Source organism: Mus caroli, chromosome 16 (assembly GCF_900094665.2).
Source record: "Mus caroli chromosome 16, CAROLI_EIJ_v1.1, whole genome shotgun sequence".
In the NCBI taxonomy this organism is placed as follows: domain Eukaryota; kingdom Metazoa; phylum Chordata; class Mammalia; order Rodentia; family Muridae; genus Mus; species Mus caroli.
The window spans coordinates 41,314,904-41,333,247 of record NC_034585.1 but is presented as its reverse complement, the minus strand read 5'-3'; the positions used below and the strand labels follow the sequence as shown (position 1 = coordinate 41,333,247).

The following is an 18,344-nucleotide window of genomic DNA, read 5'->3' as shown; positions in this document are numbered from 1 at the left end:
CACAGTCATCTATAGGATGGAACACAGGGCCCCCAATGGAGGAGCTAGAAAAAGTACCCAAGGAGCTAAAGGGATCTGCAACCCTATAGGAGGAACAACAATATGAACTAACCAGTACCCCCAAACCTCGTGTCTTTAGCTGCATATGTAGCAGAAGATGGCCTAGTCGGCCATCATTAAGACGAGAGGCCCCTTGGACTTGCAAACTTTATATGCCCCAGTACTGGGGAACGCCAGGGCCATAAAGTGGGACTGGGTCGGTAGGGGAGTGGCGGGGGGGGGGAGGTATGGGAAACTTTTGGGATAGCATTTGAAATGTAAATGAAGAAAATATCTAATAAAAACTTGTTTTGTTTTTTTTTTAAGAGGTTTCTCTTTTATTTTCTATATGAAAAGCAGCCCTTGGCATAATATCTTTATCAGAATGGTAGGTTTTGTTGTTGTTGTTGTTGTTGTTGTTACAGTGACTCAAAGAAATTTATTTATTTATTTATTTATTTATTTATTTATTTATTTATTTATTTAAGAAGCATCCACAAATTATACTCTCCATCGCCTAAAAAAAGTCCAACAGTCCTAAACATTTTCATTACCAAAAAAAAAAAAATGTTCAATCCACTAAAAGCTAGGCGGTGGTGGCACACACCATAAATCCCAACACTCAGGAGGCAGAGACAGGTGGATCTCTGAGTTTAAAGCCAGCCTGGTCTATAGAACAAGTACTATGACAACCAGGGCTACACAGAAAAACCTTGTCTTGAAAAACCAAACTGAACCAAACCAAAAAAAACAAAACAAAACAAAACAAAAAACCCAACACACAAACAAATCCACTAAAAAAAAATTTCTAAATGCGAACCAAGTTGAATGGCACTGTTCTAAACAAGATCTAAACAGGAGTTTCTCTTTTAGAAAGTCAAAAGGGAAAGGATGAGGACAGCTTTGCTTTGTGACCTCCAACACACAGTGAGTGCATCAGTCCCAGAAGACAGAGTCCAGAGAGAAAACTCCAGGGTTTCTGTAACTACTTATCTTCATCTCATTTCTAAGAAGGCTCCATCACTAACACAGGGACCCACTATTTCCCGAGTGTTATTTATACACACCCACACCCACACATTTATTATATAATATGTGCTATGATATCTATTTGCTCATAGAATTATGTCCTCAAAAAAGCTGGGAGACAAATGAGTGGCATAAAGAAAAAGCTGCCATCCAGAGAGCCAAGGCCTGCCACACTACGGAGCTTGTGATCTACAGGGAAAGCTGAGGGGAAGCAGCGTGGCAAGCATGGCTTCTGCTGGCCTTGCCCTTCTCCCCATCCCCTCTGCTCTGCTAAACAAAACAAACAAAACCATTAGATTACATTCCTAAATCTAGCACCCAAGGTCTACTCCCTTCTTTGGCCACTTCCTTCTCCTGAGGCTGACTTCCAAGTCCAGCTATCCAAGCATTCAAGTCCAGCAATCAAAAGGCCCCTTTGGCTTGCCTAATTAGCATATCTGAAAAAAAAAAAAACACCTCTTCCAAACACAGGATTTTACTAGTTTACTTTTATAAACCAGGTTTTCCTAAGTTCCTCTGTCTCCTCTCCAGAGCAGTTCTCTGCCCCAGGGGACAATACCCCTCCTCCCTCATCTTTTATCTTCTATCTTTGTCTCTGATTCCTGTCCCTCTGACCCTCTAGGGCAAATAAATTTCTTATGTGCTGAGAACTGGGTCTTGGGGTATCCTGAGCTGATCCTTTTTCTTTCAACAACTGGTGATGACCTTTGTTTGATAACTTCTGTTGAGAACTTCTCTGAGAACTTCTAGCAATGTCACACCTATGAAATAGGAGTGTGGGTAGAAAGTATGTTAGAAGACAAGTACGTAGACCACCATACCTTTTTGGAGATTGTATCATATTCTTTTTTCAGGTTATCAACAATTTTCTTTTCTTCAACTAAGGCTTCCTCAATGTCCAGTCTTTTCTCTCGGAGTTGGAGGGCCAGTTCAAAGAGACTTACATCACAATCTAAAAAGAGGGTTAAAGTAAGAAGGCAGTCCTGTTTGACAGGGAACAGGGTGGTACAAGAAACAAGGAGCTCATGGATCCAGAATCCATAGCAGCTATGCACAGACCCACACCAGACTCTGCAAGGGAGAAATCATTTTTCTTCTTATAAAAACAAAGTGAGCAGTGTGTGTGTGTGTGTGTGTGTGTGTGTGTGTGTGTGTGTGTGTGTGTGTTTGCATGTGGAGGTCAGAGACAGACCTCAGAGTCATTGTTGTGTAATAGCTTCCCCCAAGACTGAAACATTCTACCCGGCAGGGAAAGTCCCTTAGGCAGCAAGGCAAACAACCCCAAGTAGCTTCAAGAAATCCCTGAAACAGACAAGACTCACTAAATCCCTCCCTGCCAGAGTACAGAAGCCGAGCTACAGAGTAGACTCTCAGACAAGCTAAGCTGCAAAGAAGACTGAAGCCAGACCCATTGGTCTGGAAGAAACAGAAGCCAGCTGAGCTACCTAGAAGAGGTTTAGACCAGAGTCACTTGGAAGAAACAGACACTCTCCAATCTGTTGAGCTGCCTGCTGGCTGTGCAGTGTGCTCCAAGTTCCCAGGTTTTGTGAGCTGTCACTCATGCTGGGCAGGGCCTTGGTGCTGTAACTGTCTTTGAGTCATTTCTGTCCCTGTAAATAACCCTTCACCCATATTCCCGTGAGTAATTCCAATAAAACTCATTGATTCACTAAATTGGACTATGGCGGTATCCATACTTAGGTCTGGTGTGGGTTCCCTATCTGGGGTGAGAAGACGTGTGTGCTGCATCTCCATAGGAAAAGGTTTGTCACACAACAATGCCTTCCACCTTGTTTGCTTGTAAATTCAGTAGACTAACTGGCCTTTGAGTCTTTGGGGTTCTCATGTTTTTGCTACCCTGCCCAGCTTTATGTGGGTTCTGGGGACCCGAACTCAGGGCCTCACACTTCTTTGGCAAGCATTTCACTCAGTGAGCCATATCTGAAGCCCCTCCTTAAGGGAGGTGAAAGGGTATAAACTGCATGTGATTCAGTGGGCTTCAAGTGCATGCTTTTATTTGAGCTGTGTTACACTAATGCCACATGTATACACTGAAGAATAGATTAAAACATGAAATAAGAATATTGAAATAGCTGGACCTTCTTTTCTTCAGACTCCTCTCCATTTCCATCCCTGTAATTCTTTCAGACAGGACTGTGTGTAGGTGGCACATGTCTGTAGTCCTAGCAATAGGGAGATGGAGAAGGAAGGACTAGAAGTTTACGGCCAGGCTAAGCTACATAGTTAAGACTCATTCTCAAAAACGTTAATTTCTGGGAATGTAGCGCAGTGGCTGAGTGTTAGCCTAGCTTGAATAAGAGCTTAAGTTTCACCCTGTTCCCCCAACCACAAGATAGGGTAACCAAGTGGGATTTAGGATCCCAAAACCTAGCTCGGCCATTAGACTGGCTGTGTGATGTTCAAGCCCTTTAATCCCACTGTATTGTAACACGGTGAATTTATTGTAAATTTTTAAATAAAATTCTTGTCTTTGGGCTGGAGAGCTGTCTCAGTGGTTAAAAACTCATAAATGTGCTTGCAGAGGAACCTGAATTCAGTCACTAGTACCTCTGTCAGGAAGCTCACAACCACATCTATTCCTAGTTCCTGGGGGGATCCTCTGCCTTTGGACTCCGTGGACATTGTCATTCACATTCACATACACATAATTTTTTAAAAATTACAAGACTCAAAATTAAAGCAACTTATAAACCAAATGGGATGGATTTTCTCCACTGAAATATTGACTTATAAAGGTTATAATCATGTTGGCCTAATGGCTATGGGATAGTTTTACTAGTTAAAAAAAAATTACCAACAATTTCTAGGAAGCCAGTATGGATTGTCAAAATGAAAGTATTGTAGTGTGTGTGTGTGTGTGTGTGTGTGTGTAAAGCAAAATTTGCCTTTTACCTATAAATTTTAAACTTAAAATTTACTGCATAGTTCATAATATCTCTGAATCAGCAGTTGGAATTCAATAGATTGATTATTTTTTATTAATAAAACCTGTAACCCGTCTAAAGGACTGGATAATAACAATGATAATTTTCCCAGAAATCCCTCCCAAAGAGCTTGTAGGCTTTACTTCATGCATTTAAAACTATTCTTTTCTTAAATTGTATTACCAGAGAGCTGAAAAACAGAGAAGGACCACCTCTGCGTTGATAGCCCCCATTCCCACTACACAGAGAAGGCGTGGCTTTGCGCAGCTTACTTGTCGGGCAGATAGAATCATCGAAAACGTCATCTTCAGATCCGGACGCGTCCTCGTCGCTCTCCAGGCTGGACTCCTCTTCACTGGACTCCTCACTCTCTTCATCCTCATCTAAGGTGAGAAGATGATCTTATTAGGAGAGCAGATCTTAAGCACCAAAGACAGGGTTCCCCATCAGGCAACTACTAGGGAGGGGAGGGGAGACATACTGGGAAAAGCTTAAAACCATTAAAGACACAGATCACGTGTCCTGTCCTCAGCTTGTTGAATCCAGTCATAGCAAGAGTGCTGCTATGGTAGTGAACCCGCATCCTCTCCAGCTGACAAAATCCTCCAACCTCCCCTTCCCCTAAAAGCTTATCACTCTGGTCTGCCTTCAGTAAACATTCTGTTAGATTTTATGAAAACATTGCCCTATTCCTTAGTAATTTCCTATCTACTGCCTGGTCTCTTGCTCTTCTGTTATAGGCTATCATTTATTCTTGCATCCAGAGTTGAAAGTCTACTATTTTGCCACCCCAAAACGTCATTTTCGCAGCCACTTGGATAGTCTATGCAATTGCTCTTTAGCAAGGGCCATGAGTAACTCTTCATTATTATGTTGTATATGGCACTTTTATAAAATATACAAATGTCTGAATATCACCCCCAAGGAAAGTGATTATAGACTCCTTTAGCATGCCCCATGATGCTCTTAAAATACCTTGGGGACATCTATGTACCACACAGCATAAATTTGTGATTCTTTTTTTTTTTTTTTTTTTTTTTTTTTTTTTTTTTTGGTTTTTCGAGACAGGGTTTCTCTGTATAGCCCTGGCTGTCCTGGAACTCACTTTGTAGACCAGGCTGGCCTCGAACTCAGAAATCCGCCTGCCTCTGCCTCCCGAGTGCTGGGATTAAAGGCGTGCGCCACCACGCCCGGCTGAAATTTGTGATTCTTGTGTTATGGAACATCAGATTAAACACAAGCGGCAGACCTTATACTTTTAAGATTTATTCTTTTCATTCATTCATTTATTTTTAACTATGGTCTTCCACATGCTATCCAGGCACTCTGCCTCAAGCTTTTACCCTATCCCTATTTTAATTTAAATTTTATTATAGTGAATTTTTTTTGAAACAGAGCATTGCTAAATTGCCCAATAGATCAAACTTGTACCCATTTTAACCCCCTGTATAACCAGGCTTACAAGCCTAGATTTCTGTTCCAGGCTTTTTGTACATTTCTAAAATCTAAAATCTGTCTGAAAATTACTTTAAATAACTTGCACCACCATATAAGACAGATCAGAAACATTTTAACTCTAAGTATCTTTACTAGACTAACTGCTTCCTGAAAAGGAATTAGACCCTCTTTCCCCCAGTTCTCCCAGTAAATATGGTTAAGCACTATGCATTAGACAAATGTAAGATCCTGAGAAACAGAGAGAGGCAAGCAAACCAACCACATGCCCTGGAACCTGAAAGGCAGTACCATGGTGAGTTCCCGGGGTCATACCCGTCAGACTTGGAGGTCAATGAGACGGCACACTAGATACGTCAACTGATGCAGCCGGTGTACAAAAGTCCAGCTTACTCTCACTTGCCAGAAGATTAGAAACAGGGCAACATATCAAACTGGAACTAGATAATACTACTGCAATCAAATACTAAAGGAAAACCGCGGTCACCTCCAACCATATCACTGAAGCTAAAGGAGGAGCCTAAATATGTGCTCTCAGAAGGCTGCAATGAAACCTCTCAATGTTCCAAGTAGGATGGTATCAAGGGCAGGCAGAGTAGGGGATTTGGGGACATTCGCTACAGCTAGCTTATAAACAACTCTTTCACTGCCACCAACACCAATGCATTTGTAAAGATCACATGGTTTGGACAGGTATGATGGCATGTGCCTTTAATACCAGTACATGGTAGGCAGAGGCAGGCAGAGTTCAAGTTTGAGGCCAGTCTTGTCTACATAGTTCCAGGGCATCCAGGGCTAAATAGAGAAACTCTGTCTTAACAAAGAGATTGTATAGGTAGCCTGCACCTCTCCCCATCCTGCAGCACCAAGAAGATGCTGAGAGGAGAGTCAGGGCTTTCACTACTGGCCATGGGTACCAAGTCCATATCCACCATTTGTTAGTAAAGACTGTGTAGCACTAGAGCTCATTCCCACACACAGCAGTAACAAGGAGAACTCACTCTTCTTCAGTGACAATGAAGACCGAATGGTACATATTTCTACTTTAATAATAGGGACAACAGATCATCCCAGGGGACAGTCTAGTCTACAGCAGGCTCGGTAGGGAAGTCTGAAGACCACCTCCTAGAAGATATCACCATAATAGCAATGGTGAGAAAAACACAGTGGTTGCTAACACCAGACCTATTCAGGTCTATGACATCAATGATAACTGCACTGTGTCAGACTAGCAAGAGAGACTCCTAGAGCATGTATTAATTTCTTCTCAGTTGCTGCAATAAAATTTCCTGGCAAAAAGTAATTTAAGGGAGAAAGGGCTTATTTGGCTCACAGTTCCATGTTAGTTGCCTCCTGGTCCTTTATGGCAGAGAACTGCAGGAGCAATGGCTTGAGTTAGCCATGTTACTAAACCCATAGTAAGGGCAGAAAGCAATGAATTCATGCGTGCATATTCGTGCTCAGCTCACTTTCTTCACTGTTATAGCGTTCTGAATCCCCATCCTAGGAAATGGTGCCACCCTTGACAGACAGGTCTTCCCATCTCAATGAACATAATCAGGATAAATCTCAGAGACATGCCCTTAGACCAGCCTAATCTAGATAATCCTTCATTGAGAACCTCTTCCCAGGTGATGCTAGACTGAATCAAGTTGACAATTAAAACTAACCACTGCCAAGGGGAAGCTGTGATTCTAGCCTCTATCCCTTCCTATGAAGCAACTAGATACCCACTGGTGTCCCACCACAAGACAAGAATTGTAGACTCTTCACCATGACCAAAGCAACCAACATCAGCATCGCTATCAGTTACAGAGTTGTGATGGCTAGTTACCATCATTATCAACTTTCATGGATTTGAACTCACCTAAGACATACACCTTTGGAGGTGTCTGAGTAGATCGTTAGAAAGCTTTAACCTAGGAGGACTCATCAGAATGAAGGAAGCACCATCCCATGGGATGGGGTCCCAGGCTGAGCAAGAAAGAAAATAAGAAAAAGGGACCAATTCTCTCCTCTCTCTTTTCCTTGATGGTAGACCCAGTGTGACTTCCTATCTCACATTCCTCCTGGGGTGTCTTCCCTGCCATTATATACTGTGTCCCAGAAATAAACTCTTTACTCCTTAATTGATTCTGTCATTAATTCTGTGATATTGTGTCACAGTATTGGGAAAAGAATTAATAGCAGAGTCAGTGTTAACAATGTTCATGGAAATCCTCATTACCTGATGGGGTACTGCTCCCACTGTACAGGAATAACAAAGAGCGTACCCCACATATTCTGACATTTACATGTACAAAGAGATTCTATCTTTCTCTAATAAAATAGCATATATATATACACACTCATATATATGTATATATCTGTCTATGTGTGTGTGTGTATATATATATATATATATATATATATATATATATATAGAGAGAGAGAGAGAGAGAGAGAGACCATTCTATTGGAGTAAGATATATATACATATGTATATATATATATATATATGTGTGTGTGTGTGTGTATATATATATATAGAGAGAGAGACCATTCTATTGGAGTAAGATATATATACATATATTATATGTGTGTATATATATGTGTGTATGTATACATATATATATATATATATACATATATACATAGAGAGAGAGAGAATGTGGAGATCAAGGAATGCACTGTATATACTATACACACTATGCACAGTATACACTATTCACAGGGATGTACATTAGCATGGCAACTTTGGGGGGAAACTGTGAACTTTCCTCAAAAACTGCCACGTGACCCAATACTCCACTCCTGGGTATACATACAAAGGAAATGGATTTGTGATTCTTGTGCCACTATTTACTATTTCCAAGATACAGACTCAGCCTGTCCACAGATGAACAGATAAAGGAAAGAGGATATTTATATACCATGGAGTCAGACACAGAACAGGTGTCACGTGTTTTCTGTTATAGATGAGAATTGGAAAAAAAAGAGAACAAAAAGTCCCGTGAATAGGGCTATTGAGAACTGGGAAAGGCCTTAGGGGGAAGGAAGAAGGCAGCCGAGGGACAATTGCACAGTGTCACATATATGTATTATGTGAAAAGTTCAATGAAGGACATCAATTTGTATCATTTCCATGTGTTAATAGTTATACTGAAATGTGATAGGTATATTAACACTCCTGCAGTTACTAAATGACAACAAGGAAACAGCTTTACACTCATGAACTTTCTAGAAAAAAAGTGGCCGATTCCTTAAGAAAACTGAACTGGCTACCCAAATCTGTCTAATATAAAATAGATGACTGAATATCACTGGAACGATTAACAATTTTACTTTGTAGTTCAACCCCATCACCAAATAGCTTCACAGGCAAATTCTACTCAATGTTGAGAGAGGATTTAGCATCTTCTAGAAAATCAAAGATGAGGAAAGACTTCCTAATTCTTAGCCTTGATGAGAACCAGAGATAGAAGTGGGCCAGGCAGTTCAGGGTTAGAGACTTCCATTCCTGTCTTTGACCAGGAGTATGGGCTGTGTGTTGACATACAACATGCTGATTAATAGGTAAGCATGCCAGGCCTGGCCCGAGACATGCAGAGCCAAGCTGATAAACAGGGTTAACACAAACGTGGTAAAGAGTCCAACAAGATTTCTTTGTAGATATAAACAACATTATTCTAAAATACGGAAAGATTAAGGAGCTAGAACAGCTGAAGCTATTTTGAGAAGGAAGACACTTGTGGGAGGAAGTGGTCTACCTGAGTTCAGTACTTACTGTGGAGCCACAATAACAAAGAGGGTAGGTCACCGTAACAAAACAGAAAACCCAGAGCGTGACCCATGCACATAGACCCAGGCAACTGCGACACACGATTCAAAAGGCCAAAAACAATTCAAAGGACAGAGACAATTCCCTCAGCAAATGCTGCAGGTACAAAAGTTACAGATGGGAAGAAAAAGTTGTACACCACGTAGCATACAAAGGACTTGTCTCCAGAACACAGGGAGCTCTGAAAACTCAACACCAGGACAGCAGGCCCAGCTTACCAATCTTGCTTAAACACGGACAAAAGTTGATGACAGGCATTTCACCTAAACTATCCTGTATTAATTCATACCTAACACACACACAGCACACACATACACACTACACACACACAGGTACACACACACACACATATATACATATATGTATTCACCACAGACCACACACTCAAGTACACATATATACATGCACACACATGTATACACTCATACACATACATGCCTGCACCACACTTGAGTACACACATATATGCATACACACACACACACACACACACACACACACACACACACACACCACACAAATGGACTCCAGTTCTTCAAACACACCCCATCAGCTTACAGCCCCTGCTCTTTAATCCCTACAGAACTCCTCCATTGTCTGTGCAGTAGTAGGTGAGGACTGCATCAGACAGAGCTCAGTTACAGCTCTCGTCAGTTAGTGCTGATGAGAAGACATAGAGTAGCAAGCGAGGGAGGAGCACAAACCAGCGTCTCCCTCAACTTCCTTCTTCTTTGCCCGCTTAATCTTCTTCTTCAGGACCTTCATGAGGAAGTTCGCAAATTTATTGTTTTCTCCCAGGGCTGCCTGGAAGCCAGCGTAGAGCGCCTTTTCCTGATCCTGGAGTTTGGTGATTTCATTCTTTTTCTCTTCCATCTCTTTAAGAGTTTCATTTATTTTCCACTAAAGGGAAGGAGGGAGGAACATAAGATATATAACGTTTCTAACAGGCTGGCTTCAGAGTACAATGTCCATTCCAATGCAAAGCTAGAGTCTGTAGATATTTTTGAGCTTCTTAATAGAAATCTATTTCTGATGTTGCTAAAACTGCCTATTTGATTAAATTTACATTCTTTAAATCCATCACTCAAGTTTAGTAACTTTGGAATGTTCACCTTTGTCAACAGAAAAATCCAAATTAAACAAATTGGAATTTTGGTTTGGTTTAGTTTGGTTCTGTTGTGTTTGTTTGTTTGTTGATTCAGGGCTCCTCTGTGTAGCCCTGGGTATCCTGGAACTTGCTCTGTAGACTAAGCTGGTTTTGTTTGTTTGTTTGTTTGTTTGTTTGTTTGTTTGTTGGGTCAGGGCTTCTCTGTGTAGCCCTGTATCCTGGCACTTGCTCTGTAGACCAATCTGGTCTTGAACTCACACAGATATGATTGTCTCTGGCTCCTTAGTACTGGGATTAAAGGTCTGGGCCACCACCACCTAGCCAGATTAGAATTTTTACTGACAGTCAAATAAGATGGTGCCTACAGAAAAACATAGTCAGAGGTTTGGAGTGGTGCATCTAACATGGCACACACAGGGCTAGTATTCATAGCGGGATTTCTGAATGCCAATCCCAGAAGACTGACCAACGTCTCCAACTCAACTCATGAAGAATTGCTCATTGATGGGAGCAGTATCTGTGACCAGACATGAGCTTCAAAAAGGACTGCTCAGAGTGACAGCATTTGAAATCTGACCCCTCCCTGCACAATCATCTGGGAATAAAGAAAGCACCACATCCAGGGCCCTGACAGGCATCTGAAGGCTCCCAAAGGACTGCCAAGGGAGCAGAAGCTATAGCCAGTAATTCGACTTTGTGCCCCCACTCATCTCTCTCTTTTACACTACTCCCTCCACCCCTGCCCCTGCATCTAATGCTCAGTACCACTTTATCCTTCTCTCCCTCCTTTCTTCCTCTTTTGTTCTTCTATTACTTGCCCCCTGCCCCACCCCACTCCCCTTTTCCCAAAGAACATAGGCCAGCCTGCTAGGCAGGGTTTCACTTCCTAAGACTTGAGACTCTTAGATGATCTGACGGCCTGTTTTTTACTTCTCTTCTCACACCCACCCCCTTGTCCCTATAATGCCCTCATCCTATTCTGTTTACAAGCTGCTCAGTTAGGTTGGAGGATTGCTGTGTATTCTTTACCATACTTTCCACCCATGCCTCATGCACTTCTTAGCGCTATGTTCTTTTATCTTCCTGCCATCCGTATCCCCTTATCTTTTTCCTTCATGATTGTAATATTTTAGAGAGTTAACAATCTCTGAGATCCGTAGACCCTAACAGATTCCAGCTTTCCTCTTCCGAGCTGTTTTATCCAGGTTGATCTTTCTTTTTTTTTCAAGGTAGAAAACACTATGTGTATCTCCATTCTCACTCCACAAAAGCAATCTGCAGATCAATGTATTCCTAAACAAAATTCTGATGACATTCTTCACAGAAATAGAAATCTTAAAAACCATAGGAAGTATGAAATATTCTGATAGCCATAGCAATTGTATGCAAAGAAAAATTCTGCTGGAGGAATTATCATGTCATGTTTCAAGTTAGAGTCATAGAAGAAAACAACAACAACAACACAGCTTAAAATTTGGGCACACAGAACAGAGTAGAAGACCAGATACAAGTCCACATAATTATAGCCACCTCATTTTGACAAAAATGCCAAAATCACACATTGGAGAAAAGACAGCATCATCAGCAACCAGACATGCAAAAAAAAAAAAAAATGAAATTAGTTCCTTATCTTTCACCTTGCCCAAAAGTCAACACCAAATAAGTCACACACATCAACCTAAGGCCTGAAAATTCATGCTGGATGTGGGATTTCCCTATGAGTTATTTGACAGCAAGGCCCCAGAGACTACCAAAACAAAAGAAGCCACTGCCATTGCTTTTAGCTGGCCCCTATAACAGTCTGAGAGGACCCTATTACCAAAGACACCACAAACTTTGGTTGCACAACATGGAAAAATCAAGCTTCGACTGACCTCAGAACTTCCTTTCTAAGTGCTGATGGGGTTTTGCAAGCCACTGTGAGATACAAATCATCAACATGCTATAATATCATACTAGAATATCATCCTTCCAGGCTGTATGTGCCAGCAGGTACAATAGTGACATGACACTTACAGGTGTGTCCTCCTGCTTTCTGATCACAGCTGAGGTCTGCTCCACAGGACAGGATCCATCCCTGGCATTATGTTATGAGCCTGGGCAAAAACTGGGGAGAGTATAGACCCTAAGAAGAACCTATTACTGTTGTTTTGCTAAATGGGCATATTGTCAAATTGACTTCTAAATATCTGTGATTATAGTCATAGAATTGTGCTGATCTCTACCTTGGTCAGAGGGAAGATTGTTTTTTGAGGTGAACAGCTGTTAATGCAGAGACTCATACCTGGTCAAAAGACTAAGAATGGGTGATAGTTGAGTGCCTAAATGGGACAACTATACCACTCCTGCCCCAAGGTTTAGAGGATAATGCAGAAGAGGGGTATAAGGAATGTAAGGCCCAGAGGATCAAAGGAGTGCTATGAAATGCTGTCTGTTAGACATGATGTAAACATTACGCTTATGACTTCACAGCAGCTATGATTACTTGTGTAAGACCTGGGCAAAATCAAAGCAGTCACCATTCTATCTGGGATGAAGAAGTGCTCATAATGTCCCAATTCTAGGAAAGGATGTGAAATGGAAGGATGAAGAGTAATTTTTCTTTGGGTGTGGCCATTAGTAGACTGTCCATTCTCTGATGGTATGAGGGGGAGGGGGAGGAGGAACAGTAGGAGCAGGAGGAAGAGGAAGAAGAGAAAGAGGAGGAATGAGGTTAGTTGGGAGGAGTTGGGGGCTGGAAGGAAGGAGCTGAAAGGTGGAAATGGCAAAGATACATTATATGAGTATGTAAAATTGTCAACAAATAAATAGAAATGTTCTTACAAAAGAAACAAGCTATGTCATTTGCAGAAAAAGTGGTTGCAACAGGAGATAATTATATTAACCAAATGAAGTTCCTAGATTTTGTGTGAGGGTATATGTTCATATGTCTGCAGGGGTACATGTACTCACATATATGTAGAAGATAGAGATAGATGTGTCTTCCTCAATCATCTTCTACTTTATTATTTTTAAACATCTCTCTTACACATGTGAGTACATGTGTGTATTTGTGTGTGTGTGTGCATGTGCATGTATGCCTGTACCACAGGGCATGTATGGTCAAGAAAACAACTTTTGAGAGTTGGCTTTCCATCTGTGATGGTTTGTATATTCTTGGACCAGGGAGTGGCACCATCTGAAGGTGTGGCCTTGATGGAATAGGTGTGACCTGGTTGGAATAGGTGTGTCACTGTGGGTGTGAGCTTAAGACTCTCACCCCAGTTGCCTGGAAGTCAGTCTTCCACTAGCAGCCTTTGGATGAAGATGTAGAACTCTCAGCTCTACCTGCGCCATGCCTGACTGGTTACTGCCATGCTCCCACCTTGATGATAATGGACTGAACCTCTGAACCTGCAAGCCAGCCCCAATTAAATGTTGTTTTGTTATAAGACTTGCCTTGGTCATGATGTCTGTTCACAGCAGTAAAAACCTAACTAAGACACCATCTATTGTAATAGTTCTCAACCTGTGGATCACAACCCCTTTGGCAAACCTCTATCTCCAAAAATATTTCCAGTACAATTCAGAACAGTGGCAAAATTATAGTTATGAAGTAGCAACAAAAACAATTTTATGGTTGGGGGTCACCATACCACAAGGAACTGTATAAAGGGGTCACAGCATTAGGAAAATTGAGAATCACTGGTCTAGTGAATGGGTTGAAGAGCTGAACTCAAGTCATCAGGCTTGTTGGCAAGTACCTTTATCCACTGAGCTATCTTGCTAGTCTTTTCTGTCTTGTTTTTCTGAGGCACCATGTATCATTGAACCTGAAGCTTGCCAACTTGGCTAGATTGGCTGACCAGCAAGATCCATAGACCCTCCTTTTCCTGCCTCCCAGACTTATATTACAGACATAGGCTGTTGTGTCTGGCTGTTTACATTGGTTCTGGGGAATCAAATTCATGTTCCCTAACTTAAGGAGAGCAGTCAGTCAGGATCCAGTCTGCCCTTACTTGCATGTCTTGCTCCTCTTTGTCTAAGGAGTTAACTCTCTCTTGAAGAATATTTTCCTGTTTTTCAAAATTCTTCAGGAGAAGCATTTCTTGAAATAATGTGAGATGGTGAAGGTCAGATAATTTCATTTTTGTATCTAGCTTCAGTTTCTGATGTCTTAGAAGATGGAGTTCTGCATCGAAAGTGACAGTCAGTTCGTTGATCTGAGGTATAAAAGAGATTTGAGGATATGTAAGTTTAAAAAGCAAATGTTCTTTTTCAAACTGTCCAGCAGTACTGATGTATCTAAAATATTTCTCATTATGTATTTTGACTAGAGATATAATTATATGCTCATATAAACTCACTTATTAGCGGCATTAAATTTGCATAGCTTAGTGATGGGAATTCTTTTTTTTTTAGGATTTTATTTTATTTTTTTATTTTTTTTTCATTACGTATTTTCCTCAATTACATTTCCAATGCTATCCCAAAAGTCCCCCATACCTTCCCCCCCCCCACTTCCCTACCCACCCATTCCCATTTTTTGGCCCTGGCNTTCCCCTGTACTGGGNCATATAAAGTTTGCGTGTCCAATGGGCCTCTCTTTCCAGTGATGGCCGACTAGGCCATCTTTTGATACATATGCAGCTAGAGTCAAGAGCTCTGGGGTACTGGTTAGTTCATAATATTGTTGCACCTACAAGGTTGCAGATCTCTTTAGCTCCTTGGATACTTTCTCTAGCTCTTCCATTGGGGGCCCTGTGATCCATCCAATAGCTGACTGTGAGCATCCACTTATGTGTTTGCTAGGCCAGTGATGGGAATTCCATAATACAGTCCTTTAAGCTACTTTATTACTATTGACTAAGCCATTGTTCAGTGACATCATAGATAGATAGATAGAGATATATGTCATACATATATATCCTCTTTATCTAACCCATTTTCAATGCTTTCTCACAGTTAGTCTAAATAAACATTACTCTTAACTACTTTATTTAAAAACATTTTGAAAATGTAGGTAGGGGCCCACCCCAGTTGTCATTAGAGGGGCATCATCCAGCAATGGATGAGCAATGGGAACAGATGCAGAGATTCAGAGCCAAACACTAGGCAGAGCCAGGATGTGGTGGTTTGAATAGGTTTGGACCCTATAAGACTCATGTGTTTGGATGTCTGACCCATGAGGAGAGGAGAGACCAGGAGGTGTGGCCTTGTTGGAGGAAATGACACTGTGGGAGTGGTATTTTAGATCTCTATGCTTAAGCTCCACCCAGTGAGGCATTAGAGTCTCCTTCTGGCTGCCTTCAGATCAAGATGGAGAACTCTCAGCTCCTTCTCCAGCACCATGTCTGCCTGTAAGCTGCTATGCTCCCACCATGATAATGGACTAAACTTCTGAAACTGTCAGCCAGTCACAATTAAGTGTTTTCCTTCTTAAGAGTTGCCTTGGTCATGGTGTCTCTTCACAGCAATGGAAACTCGAACTAAAACACAGGGGAATCCTGAAAAAGATGGGGTTGGGGTGGGGAGTGCGAGGTTGGATTGACCTTTAAGAGTATACATGAGAACACAGTCCACAGAATCAACTAAGCAGGGCTCATAAGGGCTCACAGAAACCAAAATGACAATCATTGGCCTTGTATGGGTCTAAGCAAGATTCTTTGCATATACCTCATGGCTATGTAGTTGGTATTCCTGTGGGACTCCCTACAATGGGAGTGGGAGGGGGTGACTCTGACTCTTTTGCCTGCACTTGGGACCCTCTGCCACCTACTGGGTTGCCTCATCCAGCAGTGATATGAGGGTTTGTGCCCAGTCTTCTTGTATCTTGTTAGGCAATGTTTGGTGGGTATCCCTGGGAGGCCTGTTCTTACTTATTTGTTTTTTGAAGGAAAACAGAAGAGAAGTTGATCTAAGGAAGAAAGCATGGAGGAGGAGGGCCTGGGAGGAGTGGAGAGAGGGGAAACTGTGGTAAGGATGTAATGTTTGAGAAGAATACAAATTTAAAAAGAAGGGAAAATATTTCTACATAGGTAAATACAATAATAGAGTCACAAGAAACCATTCAATTGTCACATTTTCCAAATGAGGAAATGAGGTAAAATGTGACTGCCCTGTAATCAAGGCTACCTCAACATAAAGGTAGAACGGAAATCCAAGTCCCAACTCCAAAATCTAAGTCCTGACTCCTGGTCTGGACCTTATTCCACTATGGCCCAGTTGCTGTACATCCTCATGTGTTCTCTGATTGGACACAGCTCTACCTACTTATCTCAGTGTTAGTGAAAAGCCTAAGAGGGAACCATGACTATTGATGACCCTAAGGAAATTCACACAGTGGGGGGCAGAAAACCATTGAATGTTATTTGTTGGGTTGTACATTATAGGAAGTCTTGACTGTCAAAAACTTGGTGTGTGTGCAGCCCCCTACTAGAAGACAATGAACAGTAAGATGTCTGCAGTTTGGTGGTGGTCAAATTGCTAGAGAATTTTAGAGGGCTAAAATATAGAAATCAACCCAAAGCAAAGAAATGAGAAAAAAAAAACCAAGCTTTTAAGTAAGTGTGGTTATAGAGTGCATATTTGGGCTCCCTTTTATGCTTATTCGATAAGGCTAAATTATTCCTAGTTTCTCTGGAGGCAGGAGGACATTATCTTTTTCAAAAAGTAATTCTGAATCCGGACCACAGGGGTCTGCAGGTCTGTATGGGTTATGCCTGTTCTGTTGGCTCTCATAGCAGACAGCTTACTAGGTTTGTGAGGGTGGTGAGTGTTTTTCTTGAGCACTGTTGTGGTCCCACTACCCGACTATTACATCTCTACATGCAGCATGGCCAACAGACATTTGTTAAATTACTAAAATCAATAAAATAGTGTGATTGTAGCGAAGCTTGTGAATGAATATCTACTATGTGTCTGGTGTGCCTTACGGCTAGACACCATGTGGGAAACAGAAGAGAGAAGAGATGTGGCCATTATTGGAAGGACTGTAAACTCTACCTGGTAAGACAAAGCTAACACATAGGAAACATCAAGAAGACAAGTGTAAGACATAAGGTGCTGACTGCAGGGGTGATGGAGTCCAAAAAAACAGGGAGAGTGTGTGCGCTGAAGACGTTGGAGAGGGCGTGGACTTGTCTGTGCTTTGAATGATCCCATCTCTGGGCATTGCAGTTTACAAGGGAGCGATAATGGAGAAAGCTCTGATATGAAATGGTGGTAGAGAGAGAGCCTGGAAGGCAGGCCTAGTTGGAGAACAGGCCTGGGTGGAGTAGGGCTGATGATGAAGGCTGGGGAGCTACAGGGAGCACTTTTGCAGGGTGGAGCTGAAAAGAGATGAGGAAGGGGCTCCTTATTTATGTCTGGTAGCAGGGAGCTATCTATCCAAGAAAGGTTCCTTCCTTCTTCCATGGTTAAACTGTACCCTGCGCTTCTGATCCAAGCCTGGTTCTGGTTTCCCTGGAAATAACAGCCCCTGCCATTCCAGTTCTAGAATAGTTTTGACTCCAATCACTGCCACAGACGCTCCCTCCTACTGGAGCAACCCGTGCACTAAAGAAAGGAGAGTGAATGGGCCAGCGTGGTGTTCACACCTGTAATCCAGGGACCTGACAGCCTGAGGCAGGAGGATTAGCCACAACTTTGAGGCCAGTTCAGACTACATGGCAAATTTTAGGCCAACTTGAGTTACAAAATGAGACCAAAGAGACAGAAAGAAACATGGAGGCAGAGACAGAGACAGAGACAGAGACAGAGACAGAGACAGAGACAGAGAGACGGTTGTGTGAAAAGCAGGGGCTTCCAGCTTCAGTGCATTCTATTTATCTTTTCAAGACTGTCCCTCCAGTTCCCTTTACCATGACTTCATTTAGTTCTAAGGGTCTTGTGATGTGTTGCCCTGTAGGAAAAAAAAGGATACAGAACTCCAACATTCTGCAGAAAGCCCAAAGATTAGTTAGAAAAC

The 18,344-nt window shown here is 41.9% G+C and overlaps 1 protein-coding gene across 1 annotated transcript in view; it reads right to left on the bottom strand.

Moving 5' to 3' along the window:
• Cfap44 (cilia and flagella associated protein 44) overlaps positions 1-18,344 on the bottom strand; it is a 91,389-nt gene that overhangs the window by 8,912 nt on the left and 64,133 nt on the right. Inside the window, exons 27-30 of the mRNA XM_021185422.1 lie at positions 14,395-14,598; positions 9,993-10,188; positions 4,286-4,396; positions 1,890-2,020 (exon numbers count right to left, since the gene is read on the bottom strand). Of these exons, the coding sequence (XP_021041081.1) occupies positions 1,890-2,020; positions 4,286-4,396; positions 9,993-10,188; positions 14,395-14,598 (642 nt within the window). The remainder of the gene's footprint in view (positions 1-1,889; positions 2,021-4,285; positions 4,397-9,992; positions 10,189-14,394; positions 14,599-18,344) is intronic.